At 41.1% G+C, this 13,979-nt stretch overlaps 1 protein-coding gene across 2 annotated transcripts in view; it reads right to left on the bottom strand.

Moving 5' to 3' along the window:
- Nucleotides 1-13,979, bottom strand: part of UGGT2 (UDP-glucose glycoprotein glucosyltransferase 2) — a 302,913-nt gene that overhangs the window by 4,780 nt on the left and 284,154 nt on the right. For both annotated transcript variants that reach the window (XM_005304998.5, XM_065581051.1), the window contains 2 exons: nt 7,146-7,262; nt 4,521-4,665 (listed from right to left, as the gene is read on the bottom strand). In XM_005304998.5, the coding sequence (XP_005305055.1) occupies nt 4,521-4,665; nt 7,146-7,262 (262 nt within the window). The remainder of the gene's footprint in view (nt 1-4,520; nt 4,666-7,145; nt 7,263-13,979) is intronic.

Below are 13,979 nucleotides of genomic sequence, written 5' to 3'. Positions count from 1 at the left end.
TGTGGGTGTCAATATGATGCCACACTCTGGAAAATGGTTACTTACATGTACAACATCTGTTGTTCTTTGAGTTGTGCTGTACATGTATACACTCCACTGCAGGTGTATGTGCACCCAATGCACTCGAGTTGGAAACTTTTGCCAGCCATACCAGCAGGTGGTGAGTGTGCCCCTGCTATACTCATGCGCCAAGTCGAGTGTTTAAAGGGGCGTGAATGCTGCCTCCCTCTCAGTTTCTTAGCACTGCCAGTAAGCTAAATCCAAAGTTGCAGGGAAGATGGTAGTAATGGTGCCAGTAGGGGTGTATGGTATTTATATGTGGACAGCTTATCTTGAAGTACAATAGTTACTGTACACGTAACTAACTGATTTCTCCTTGGAGTGATTGTGCAATTTACATTCCCAGGATCAGTTTCAGGAGCGGTTGCCTGAGCACCAACTTCAAGGGGATGCTGTCCCACCAGTCTTTTTTAAATTGTATTTTGCTTGGGGGGTGGGGAGTGGGGAAGAGGATAGGGAGGGTGAAAATGTTTTCTGCCCTGGCCAACAAAAGGGCTAGGGCTGCTCCTGTACATTCTGCTGTAGGTGGCTTTGGACTACTTGAAGAGAGACTCCAGCACTGACTTGATGAAGTTGGCATAGTCTCAGGAAGTCTCCAGTGTCTGGAGAAGGTTTGTACAGATAACCACATTGCTGCTTTGCAAATGTCCACTATAGAAATGTTGCTCAAAAAGGCAGATACAGTGGCATGCGCCTTCGTGGAGTGGGCTGATATTCTAGCTGGAAGAAAGATGTTTGCTGGACTTTAGCAAAGCTTGATGTACTCACAAATCCAATGTTAATTATGTTAAACCATAACAGGTTGCCCTTTAATCCTGCCTGTTTTGAAGCCACCAAAATCTAGTGAGAACGGCTTGCTGCAGACAAGTCTGGGATTGCATACATAAAGAAATACTTGGATTCTTTCTGCGGGACTTGGTATATGATATGGGTCTATCATGATCTGAATTCAAAAAGGAGGAAATATAACTATCCTCAGTAAATTGTGGAGCAGTCCCTGTAGGCATCGGAGGAGGTCTCAGCCCTGGGAACACCCAGTGATATCCCTTGAGTACCAAAAGTTGACAAAGGATCTAATGGTGCTGATGGATGAGGCAGTCCAAATGCAGACAGATGAGTCAATGGAACCAAAATAATATCCATCGACAAAGTGGACGGAACTACTGGAACTGTGGTGGTAAGTGAAGATGCCAGTGCCGGCAGTAATGGTAAAGTTGAGGCCATTGAGACTACAACTGCACAATGCAACAAAGTCTGGGAGAGGGAGAGACAGAAGGTCTTTTGCCATAAAGAATGCCTGTGGCACCAACAGCAGAAGTGCTTGAATGCTAACACTGGTGATACTGGAGTTGATGGTAGTGGGGTGAAGACATTAGTCTTGATGGTCCTGCTGGTGCTGCCTTGGACGGTACCAGTGAGCATCAGGGCTTATGACCAGACCTCAACTTGGCACTCAGAGCTTTCTTCTGAGAGGAAGAATGAGACGTGAAAAGTGTAGCAGTCTTTGAGAGTGAGAAGAGTTTTGTGCACTTTGAGAAGGCCATGGGAGAAGATGATGAGCAATGTTTCTCACCAGATTTTGGTTTATATGCTGAGGCAGTCAGGTGGGCACTCCTTGTGAATAAACTCAGTCTATCCTCTCATGGTCAGGGTTGGGCTCTGAAGAGTGATGCATCACCTTATAAGGAAGATGTACTTTAAGGCGGAAATCCCTCTTGTTCTTTTTGGGAAGGAGGTACAAATAGGATATTTGTTCTTCACATGTCCCTCGCCTAAGCAGATTAGGGAACTTTTGTTCCTGTTATTAACAGAGATCATAGGCCTGTATGTGGCACATTGTTTGAAATTTGGGAATTTCTGCACAGTAAAATCCCAGACAAATTCACTAACTTACTTACTACACTAAATTATTATTAAATTAAGCTACAAGAATAAACAAAAATGTCACCTAAAGGCTAGTTAACCAAAGCTCAAGCACATCAGGGAGTTCCAACTCTCCAACTGACAAGGAGGCTGCAGTCATGCCCCTTTATACTGTCATCTTGGCGAACAAGGACAGCAGAGGTCTACGTGCTGCCTGCTGGTACGGCTGGCAAAAATCTCCGACTCAAGTGCATTGGGTGCACCTACACCTACAGTGGAATGTGTATGTGCAGAATCACTCTAAGAATTATTTCTGGTTTTTTTTTTTCAGTTTGCTTTTTTAGAAAGCTAAGAAATTACATATAAAAACTATGTGAAAAGATTATTAAGGTTGCAAAGTCAAGAACTCAAAAGTTAGGAAAAAGCAATATTAAAGTTGCACACGTAACCTTATCCCGGTCCCCTTGTAGCATATGCATTATGATTAGGACTTCTGATTTTCAGTTTTAACTAATAAACACTGACAAAACAATCCCGACAACAAAAAAAGTGTTTATCCCATAAACACTGCAAAAACACCAGAAATGATTACTTGTATCTAAGGGCATGTCTACACGGAGCAATAATGCGGACTATGGGGTGTTGCTTCTAAAGTGTGGTAATGCATTGTGCATTAGTTGGTCAGTGTAGACCCCACTGGTATGCAGTAATGGTTCCTTAGTGAGCTTTAACATAGTGCTATTTTAAACAGTATTATGTTAAAGTGCATTAAGAACATGACAAAATAATATATAATGTAATGAGTTATGTATATAATATACATTATAATACATAAAAAAGCCCCTTCCCCACCCCGATTTTTTGGACCTCTACATAAAAAGCAAAAATTGCTAAAAATAACCCCCCAATGAAATAAAAAACCCTGAAAAACAGAAGCCCTATATTAATGATCACATACTGTTTTTTCCACATTCAGTGCACATGATGGGTATGAATCAGTGTTGTGGAGCAAAGATGACTGCTGTCTGTACAGCCCCTGCCTCATTTGTTGCAGAACTTGGAAGGTGTGTAGTGAATGAGGTAGGGAACTGCAGGAAGAGAAAAGATGGTGATGTGGTTCAGGCACCTGAATTCTGCCGAGGGGAACTAGATTCTATCCCTACCTCTGCTACAGAGTTTCTATGTGATGCAAGGTAAGTCACTTGAACCAAACTTTTCACAGGTTGTCACTAATTGTGTGTTCCTCATTTTCTAGGTACCCAACTTGAAACCCTAGGGTCTGACTTGCAGAGTGCTGACTACTCACAGCTGCAACTGCAGTCAATGGGAGCTGTACTTGAATGAATATATATATATATATATATATATATATTTTTTTTTTTTTAAATGGAGATATCCCATCTCCTAGAACTGGAAGAGACCTTGAAAGGTCATCAAGTCCAGCCCCCTGCCTTCACTAGCAGGACCAAGTACTGATTTTGCCCCAGATCCCTAAGTGGCCCCCTCAAGGATTGAACTCACAACCCTGAGTTTAGCAGGCCAATGCTCAAACCACTGAGCTATCCCTCCTCCCTCGATATATAGAGTCCTATATAATGCTAACTACTCTGAAAAACCTGATCCCAGGTCTCCCAAACTGGACATCCAAAATTAGCAGATACTTTTGAACTTAATTTCTCTGTGTCTCTGTTTCCCATCTATAAAATGGGGATAATAGCATCCCCTTACCCCACAAAGGAGTTGTGGAAAAAAAAGTATTAATATTTCTGAAGCACTCAGATATTACAGTAATGGACACCACAGAAAAGCCCAGGAGGAAATTAATAATGCTGTCTTCAGATCAGGGTTTGAATTATGTGCAGTGAATAAGACCTGGGTCCACATATTGAACAGTAAGGATAAAACAAAATATTAAACAGTTGCTAATAAGCAAGCACCAAGAAATCTGTTCACTGCATGAGGCGTGGGTAGTGTTGAAAAATACAAAATTATCATGTAATAAAAAAATACTAATGCATATAAACAATGGGGCCAAATTAAAATTGCACAAGCATGTCCTAACTTTTGACTGCTTGACTTTGCAACCTTAATTATTTTCTTTTAAATTTTTTGTGTGTAATTTGATCTCTCTCACTTCATAATACATTTACAAAGTTGACTCTGTTTATTAATCTGTATTTTGAGATACTATAGAATTTACACCAGAGATAGTATCAAGAAATGTTTTCTAGAGAATAAAACGAACAATCAAGTGATTATGAAGTAAATTTAAAACTGGGGAAACTGAGCTATCATTGCTGCCCAAATAAGTTTTAGTTTTGAGGACACCACAAAGTTAAACATTTTGGATGAAGTCCTATCCCTACTGAAGTCAAAGTAAATTTTGCCACTGACCTCAATAAGGCCGGGATTTTATCTTTTCAATGTAGTTTTTAGGCACAAAGGCATCATGTAACTAATACAATGTACACAACTTCCTCAAGAGTAGGGAGAATGACTCAAGGCACAGAATACATATGTATACTAGCCCCAATCTTTGCTTAAATTACTAGTGAGAAATAAGATAAACATGCATGTGAAAAATTTTATTCTCTTACCTTTTCGAGAAGACTGAGTCAAGTTTTTCTTCCCTTTTTCAATTTGCTTTATTAGCTTTCGTATTTCAGAGTCATACTGAACCCATTCTGGGACTATTCTCAATGCAGCCTTTAGTTTGGGTTCTTTGGTTTTGGGGTTATTGCACTGCAAGTATAAAATATATCACTCTTGAAAAAACACCAACCATTCTAAGTAAACACAGCTATTCTCTTCAGCATTAGTGATGGAAAAACAACAGGTCACTAAACAGAACACTGCTAAAAACTAGCTACAAATTTAAAGACTAGGACAACAATGAGTGTTTCACTATGTATCCCTTTTGAAATCAATGTGGACTATAAATTCACTGGGAAACAAACTATGCCAAAACAAATTTTGAAAGTTTTAAAGAAATTAAATAAACAATTATGCAAATTGGCAAAAAATCCACCTATTAATATTTTGCAGTACAGCAGAACACAATAGAACTATTATTTACCATACTTTCCAGTCACTACTCCTTTAATCATTCTAAACATCGGGGTAACATTCTTTATATTTGATAAACTGGACTATCTGTCACTAGCCCGTAGGAATGCCTTCAGTCTCCTATATAATCATTCATCTCTCTCAATTACCTTATGCCTAATTAGCTATTTTGTTAGCGTTACAAATCACTTAAAGGGCAACATACAGAATGAAATGGTCTATAAACCAAAACCTGATAGTTATTTAAACCATTTTTAATTGAAATACTTTTCATTTCTATTGGGATCCTCTTTGAAGAGATAATCAAATATTTTGTCAAGTGCCCAGGGGTACTTTGAGCTTGGCATGCTACTTCAGGAATTGCCAAGTATTAGAAATATACTGATAACTGAGATCTCTGTCTCTCTATCTAGGTCTATGAGACTCTTTTAGTGGAGCCTGCAAAAGACATTGATTAGCTGGGCAAAGGGATTTAGGAAGTAAAGGTAGATGGAAGTGATGATAAAAGGAAAAAGACCATACCGTCAGACTGGTAAATTAACTCAAACTGATTTAAAAAGAACTCTAATGCTTTAGATATATAGGCCAGAGCAACACAAGACTTTAAAAAAAAAATAAGTATTCCCCTGGCCACTTTGTGATCTTTGGATTGGAAAAAGCTGAAGAATAATGAACTGATACTTACATGATGGTACAAGGGAAGAAGGATCAGCAAAATAAACCCAAGGCGTTACTCATGTTGATTTAATTTATATAAGGTAAGGCATAAATAATCTCTCTCAAACAAAAACTCATCTATTCCCAGGAAGGTATGAACTAAGCATAGAGTTGTGTGGCATCTTTTTTACTTTCATAGTGTTAGGGAATAAACATTTGGTCACTTCTTGTGCATTTCTATTCTCTGAAATATTATGTCTGATAATTACAGATGGTCAAATAATGGAAAAAGTATTCACAACTTCTGCCTCTCCCTAATTCTTTGGCAAAATTTCATTGACAGAAATGTTCCATCCAGCTCTATAAGTAATCCTAGAAGTGGTTACAGCTGATTTCCAGGAGGTAGAAGAACCCACCAATCAATTCTCCTCACAATAGCTTACTCTAATAAAAGCAAAAATGCTAGGAAAGCTATAAAATATACACAATAAACCTTTGGTAACAGACACAGAATGATGATTATTCTTCAGAACAACTATGGCTGGCTCTATAATCTGAGATCACGGTGGGTCAAGACTGCTAAACATATGCCTTCAGAAATAAGTTACAGGTGAGGAACATTCTCTCCCTCCTCCAAGCCCTTCTCTACACACACTTTTCATAGTATGTTGTATACATGCACGCATACCGCCCCCATAAGTTAAAGTAATACTCATATGATAAATTATGAAATCATTCATATCTATCAAGTTCTTTTCATCATTTGACCTGCATTCTGCCCACCAATTCATCTCTCTAGAACTTAATCCAACATTCCAAATCCTTACATAGTTTCCAATAAATTGCTATTGTTTAAAATCAATGTTCCAGAAAAATATTTCTTTTCCTTCTCTTTTCCCCAATATGGAATATCTCCCTCAAATTATGCCTAACAAGTCTCTTCTTATCTCCCCAACCTATCTGTACTACTGAGGCTGACCGAGTATTAAAGGCTCACTGCCAATACTCCTCAAAAGGAGGCTGAGCCTTTCTCTGCTACAAAGGGAGTGTAATACTGGCACACAGGGACCAAGCACACTTACCAACCCTTCAAATACCTTAGCATAGTTCTATTGTTTGCTTGAGGATAGGGGAAGGAGAGGGAAACTATATAGGACAGTGGGGAAAAGAGCTTGCTATTATCCAGTACAGTCCAGCAACCTCCAAAGCTGAAACTGCAAATTAAGCAAAAAATTGGGAAAAGAGCTATTCCTGTAAGCTGCTCTGAGAGGAAAGGAGGCATATTACTGGGCTTCAGCCACTTATACAAGGGGAATTTGTGTTCCAGAACTTTCCAGCACACCTGCCTCCATGTCACTCAGCGGGTGATAGTAAAACCGGTAGCCATCAGAACTGACAGGGTCTTGTATATGAGTACAGAGCTAAATTTCATATCTTGTGAAAATTGAAGAAACTCAGGTTAATAAAATGACATTTTCATCAACTCTTAATTGACTTACCAAATCAATTGTTTTAGCCTTTTTCTTGGATTCATCATTACACCAGGTTTCACACCAGAGCCATTCTTGAGGGAGAGACTTAATGGCCAATTGATGAATCATATTATTGGGAAGATCCTGCACAAATTATGTAACAAAGCATATCAAAATTCAAGGTTACTAATTTTGTGATAATAACCAGTTACCAAAAACTGAATTATAGCACTACTACTTGAAGGAGACAGTAGAGAACACCTCTGTTTTTATTTCTGTGAGGTATTTTTACTTTCTAAGTTTCTCTCTCTGTGCTTGTCTATTTGTTTTTCAAATTGGTTAATAACTGCTAGTCTTTGGTATCCAGTCCCATCTCTTAATTACAATATGAGTACGGAGGTTTTCCTTGTATTGCCATAATGTGTGGTCTTCTCTTAGATTCAATTCATGTTCTGATATTTGATGCAAGTGATACTGCTTCTATCTGATATTTATGGGTCTGCTTCTGCAACCTTATTGACAGTAAGTGCTACTCAATACAAAGTTTGTAGAATTAGGTCCTGTGAAATTATCAAAGCATAACTGAATCACTTCCCATTCCCCAAACGTTCAAAACTATTTTTCTTAAATCCTTTCAAGAGCACAATGCTAATACTGCATTCTACAACCCATTTACTTTTTATTTTATTTTTAAAAGAAAGGCAGACTCCAAAGTGCTATTTTGAAAAGGGTAAAAGTAATAAAAATCTTTCCTATGCTCTTCTTCTAACTCAAATTTCCTTGTTTTTAACCCATCTTTACACAATGGGTTGCAGATGCCTATAGTTGATAAAGAACCAACGTATGATCGAGCAATTGACTGTACAGTTTATGAAATATACTTAAGAGACCAAATAACCAGTGTCAGTTAGGTGTATTGCTATAAACCAATAATAATAGCACAGGAAAAAGGTTCTATGTGATACCAGTCTCAGGGAAGCCGTCTCATGCAACATGGTAACATTCACCTTATATAGAAGGTGTGTTCCCAAAGTTACATCCCTAAAGCCACCTTTTTATACTCTACCTGTTTACAAGTAAATGGTACTGTATATGTCATGTGAAACTAGATTTAACCAATCAGCTTTTTATCTTTTTTTCTGGTACCATGGTGTACCCCTTATCTCTTTGTTCTTAACGCATGCATTCCAAGTAGCTAGGGGTGTGAAGTCAACTTCTTGGTTTGTACAAGGGTAGAACAATCACGTCTTGTCCTCTTCATTTGGAACACTGCAGTACTAGCCTGTGAGAATAAATCCCTAACTATTGCTATAGTAAAATAATATGTCCTGATACTGACAATTTTCCTATCTATTTAAGTCAAATCTTACTTCGACTAATGCAAGGTGTTACGGGGGCACTTAGCATAAGAGAACACGATTATAGTAAAGGTGTAGGCCAATTTAGGCTATATAACTGCTATAATATTTGTGCTTAGTGCGTACTACTATATATGTGATGCAGATAATGCATATAACTAATGATGTTAATGCCCATGGTTTGTTGTGTATAGGGAACAGGATCTAAGAATAAGTGTGATATCACCCAAAATTACAAAGCCAGCCTTGCACAATATATCTTCAGATATTCAGGTCCAAAGTTAAAAAAATACAGATGCAACTGTTGCATCTGCTGATAAGCAATTTTGCACATACCCACTGTGTTTATATGTGAAAAAGTAAAACTCAATATCCAAGCACTACTATACTCAAATCTTTTTATTTTCTTGACAATTCATAATGTATTATAAACAGGAGCGAATAAAATAACACATTTGTACTTGATTTGTAAAAGATCTCATGCATTTTAAAATATGTACACCGCTACCTCAATATAGCGCGACCCATTATAACATGAATTTGGATATAACGCGGTAAAGCAGTGCTCTGGGGGGGCGAGGCTGCGCACGCCGGTGGATCAAAGCAAGTTCAATATAACGTGGTTTCACCTATAACATGGTAAGATTTTTTGGCTCCCGAGGACAGCATTATATTGAGGTAGAGGTGTATCTAGATAATAACATGGAAAGATTATACTAAGTCTGCATCAAGTATCAAGATACTTAGTTACATATTAACTTAAATTTAATGTTTGCTATTTTGCAAAAAAAAGTTCCATGAACTTGGAGATCTAATCAGTGGACCGTTACCATCTCAAATTAAAGTGAAACCAGATTGTTCCTCTACTGCACCTCACTGACTTTCTAAATGGAATCAGAATTCTTGAGTGAAAAAAAGTTTGTGAATGTACAAATGGAGGGTGCCACAAGGTTATAAACGTTAGAAGGGTAGTGGCATACAGATAGCTATTCACCAGTTGCATGGTTTAAAACAGATTATTGAAGTTGGGTTATTAAACATAAAAGTCAATTCAAGTGGTTATCCTTTCAGAGATATCTATAAAAACTGCCTTAATACTTCTAGAAGGTCAAGTAAAAGAAAATACTCATGGCAAAGAGAAATAACTGTTGTAACAGCCAGGTTAATCATCTGAGTCAGTCAGATGCCACCAGCAGAAGGTTGATTTTCTTTTTTGGTGGTTCGGGTTCTGTAGTTTCTGCATCGGAGTGTTGCTCTTTTAAGACTTCTGAAAGCATGTACTCATCCCTCTCAGATTTTGGAAGGCACTTCAGATTCTTAAACCTTGGGTCAAGTGATGTAGCTATCTTTAGAAATCTCACATTGGTACCTCCTTTGCGTTTTGTCAAATCTGCCATGAAAGTGTTCTTACAACGAACAGCATGTCATCATCTGAGACTGCTATAACATGAAATATATGGCAGAATGTGGGTAAGACAGAACAGGAGACATTAAACTCCTTGTGGGAGAATTGTGTCATAAATTTAGTGCCAGATGCACTAAAGATTCATATGTCCCTTCATGCGTCAACCACCATTCGAGAAGACATGCATCCATGATGATAATGGGTTCTCCTCGATAACCATCCAAAACAGCTGACTCTCTGTAACAATAGACTGGAATTGCTCCCTGCAGTCATGTGACAGATCTTCATGAGCTTGTTGTAATTAGTAAAGTTATATTGGGCCATGGTCACCTGAAAGTTTGCAATCCAGAACTGCAAGGTGGTGGACAAGTACACTTTTGCCAAAAGAGATCCAGTAACTTCTGATCCTTGGCATAGCAGGGTAGCCCTCAATAATTGCTGCCAATCCCTCTCATTCACAGCATCCACTGCAAGACAGTTAGGTGGCTGGTGAGTCTTGCCCACATGCTCAGGGTTTAGCTGATCGCCATATTTGGGGTCAGGAAGGAATTTTCCTCCAGGGCAGATTGGCAGAGGCCATAGGGTTTTTTCGCCTTCCTCTGCAACGTGGGGCACGAGTCACTTGCTGGAGGATTCTCTGCACTTTGAAGTCTTTAAACCACAAGTTGAGGACTTCAATAGCTTAGACATAGGTCAGGGGTTTGTTACAGGAGTGGGTGGGTGAGATTCTGTGGTCTGCGTTGTGCAGGAGGTCAGACTAGAAGTTCATAATGGTCCCTTCTGACCTTAAAGTCTATGAGCTTCTGTACCAGATGACTGGAGGACAGCTAATGTGACATCAATTTTTAAAAAGGGGTCCAGAGGTGATCCAGGCAAGTACAGGCCAGTAAGCCTAACTTCAGTACCTAGCAAACTGGTTGAAACTATAGTAAAGAAAAGAATTATCAGACACATATATGAACACGATTTGTTGGGGAAGAGTCAACATGGTTTTTGTAATGGAAAATCATGCCTAATGATTCAGTTCTTCGAGGAGGACAACAAGCACGTGGACAAGGGGGATACAGTGGATATAGTGTACTCAGATTTTCAGAAAGCCTTTGACAAGGACTCTGGATCTTAAGCAAAGTTGGCTTATCACAGGATAAGAGGCAAGGCCTTCTCATGGATCAGTAACTGGTTAAAAGACAGGAAACAAAGGGTAAGAATAAATGGTCAGTTTTCAGAACAGACAGAGATAAATAGTGGTGTCCCCCAATGGTCTGTACTGAGACCAGTACTATTCAGCATATTCATAAATGATCTGGAAAAAGGGATAAACAGTGAGGAGGCAAAATTTGCAGATGATACAAAACTATTCAAAATCTTTAAGTCCAAATCAGACTGCAGAGAGTTACACAGGGCTCTCACTAGACGATGACTGAGCAACAAAATGGCAAATGAAATTCAATGTTAATAAATGGAAAATAATGCACATTGGAAAACATAATTCCAACAATACATCCAAAACAATGGGGTCTAGATTAGCTGTTACCATTCAAGAAAGAGATCTTGGAGTCATTGTGGATAGTTCTCTGAAAACATCCACTCAATGTGCAGCGGCAGTCAAAGAAGCTAACAGAATGATGGGAATCGTTAAGACATATCGGCTTGGAAAAGAAATGACTAAGGGGGGGAATATGATTGAGGTCTATAAAATCATGACTGGTGTGGAGAAAGTAAATATGAGGAGTAAATAACATTTCCCTAACAGCAGAACTAGGGGTCACCAGATGAAATAGGCAGCAGGTTTAAAACAATCAGAAGGAAGTATTTCTCCACACAATACAGTCAACCTGTGGAACTCTTTGCCAGAGGATGTTGTGAAGGCCAACACTATGTCAGGGTTCAAAAAAGAACTAGATAAGTTCCTGGAAGATAGGTCCATCAATGGCTATTAGCCAGAATGGACAGGGATGGTGTTCCTAGCCTCTGTTTGCCAGAAGCCGGGAATGGGCGACAGGGGATGGTTCACTTGCTTACCTGTTCTGTTCATTCCCTCTGGGCACCTGGCACTGACCACTGTCGTAAGACACGATAGTGGGTTAGATGGACATTTGGTCTGACCCAGTATGGCCGTTCTGATAGTCTGAGAATTCGGTGGAGAGTGAGGAAATAAAAATTCAGAGCCCTTGGTGGGGACATATTTTTTATCAGCCCATTTGCAAGTTGGTTTTACTATTGCTGGAGTCTGCTGAACAGTCTCTGCCAGATATGAAAGCACCTCTCTGATAGGTAGCACAATTTTGGTTGGTGTTGCTGACTGCAGAATGTCCAGTAACTTGTGTTCTTCTTTAAGTGCTTGCTTGTGTTGATTCCAGTTAGGTGTATGTGTGATGCGTGCACAGTCATCAGAAAGTTTTTCCCCTAGCAGCACCCATCGGGTTTGGCTGTGGCGCCTACATGGTGCTCAATATATGACCCTGCCGACCTGGCGCTTCCTCAGTTCCTTCTTACCGCCAGTGACGGTTGTTGGAACTGCAGTGGCTTGCTTTTGCCAGTACTTGGCTTATTCTTCTAGCTTTGTGTATAGTTGTTAATAGTTGTGGTTTTCATAATGACAAGTTTCAGAGTAGCAGCCGTGTTAGTCTGTATCCGCAAAAAGAACAGGAGTACTTAAATTTGTTAGTCTCTAAGGTGCCACAAGTACTCCAGTTTTCATAATGTCTGTAGTTTGTAGTTAAGTTAGTTAGTAGTTTAGGAGTGGGGGTTCTTCCCCCCCCCCCATCTTTCTATTCTCCCCTTGGGGCTCGGGGCATGCCTCAATCCAAAGGTTTCAAGCCCTGCAAGTCTTGCCACAAGCCCATGCCAACGGGCGACCCCCACGACTCTTGTCTCAAGTGTCTGGGGGAGGCGCACAAGACGGACTGGTGCAAGATTTGCAAAGACTTCCATCCCAGTATTAAAAAGGAGCAGGACTTTTGTTTAAAACAGCTCCTCATGGAGGCGGCACTGACACCGCAGCCTACATTGGGGCAGCAAGACCCAGGGCATGGTTCGTCAGTGTGGAGCGCTCCTGCCTCTGTTAGAGAAGCGGGGCCAAGGAAAAGGAAAGACTCTGGGCACAGAGACCCTCAGCACCGTCGCTCCCTGGCACCAAAGCCAGTAGAATCTACCCGGCACCAGTCTCACTCCCTGGAGCCACAGAAGCGTCACCGGAAGCAGGACAGGAGTCTATCTCCGGGACCAAGACTGCCTCTGCGGTGCATCCCGTGGAGGAGCACCAGGCATCAAAAGCTCAGGAGCCGGAACTGTCAACTTCGGCCCTGCAAAGGAGACCATTGAGTCCGGTGCTGTTGGACTTCCTGAGCCAGATGGTAGAGGTGGAGCTACCATCCACCACAGACACCTTCGAGGTCGCAAGGGACTTAATTGCCATGATGGCGCCACGGTCCCCAGTGCCCCAAGAGAAGCCTCCAGCGCTGTAGCGTGCGGCACCGTCTCAAAGCAAGCCCACAATGATGCATCCACCGGCATCTCCGAGGCCACCGGAGAGAAGACATTGCTCCGAGTCCCGGCGCTGCTCTGGCCCGCAACACCGGTTGGACTTGCATCAATGCTCCCACTCTCGGCACTGCTCCCCGTCACAGCACCGGTCCCTGACCACTCCCAACACCAGTCATCCAGCCACCGGTCCATAGGAGGCCTGACGTGGGTGCAGGGCAGAAGCAGGGACCAGCGCAGTGACCATTTTGGATCCTCTGGGTATACCACTAGGCCCAGGGCACCATATCTAAGGGCTCCTAGTCTGTGGTATCTGAGCCCAGGGTGCCGGTGGCTTTGGCCAGCTTCCCCACTCCTACGGGTGCTGAGTTAACACCAGCCACCCTACCTTCCCCGGAGCCGACTCTCGCTCCCACAGTGGATCCTGGGGTAGTCGACTCAGCACAGGAGGCAGGGCAGGATGCCCCAAGGGATCAGGAGGATCAGGACGAACCTGTGCCCCCACACCCTTTAGCCTCCTCATCGTACTCCCTGAACGAGGCAGTTGTGGGGACCTCCACCTCAGGGCTGCCCCCCCATAGACAACCATGCCCACCAGGACCTGCTGCACAGGGT

Source organism: Chrysemys picta, chromosome 1 (genome assembly GCF_011386835.1).
Source record: "Chrysemys picta bellii isolate R12L10 chromosome 1, ASM1138683v2, whole genome shotgun sequence".
NCBI lineage: Eukaryota > Metazoa > Chordata > Testudines > Emydidae > Chrysemys > Chrysemys picta.
Note: the sequence above shows the minus strand (reverse complement) of the source record. Positions and strands in the feature narration are given on the sequence as shown.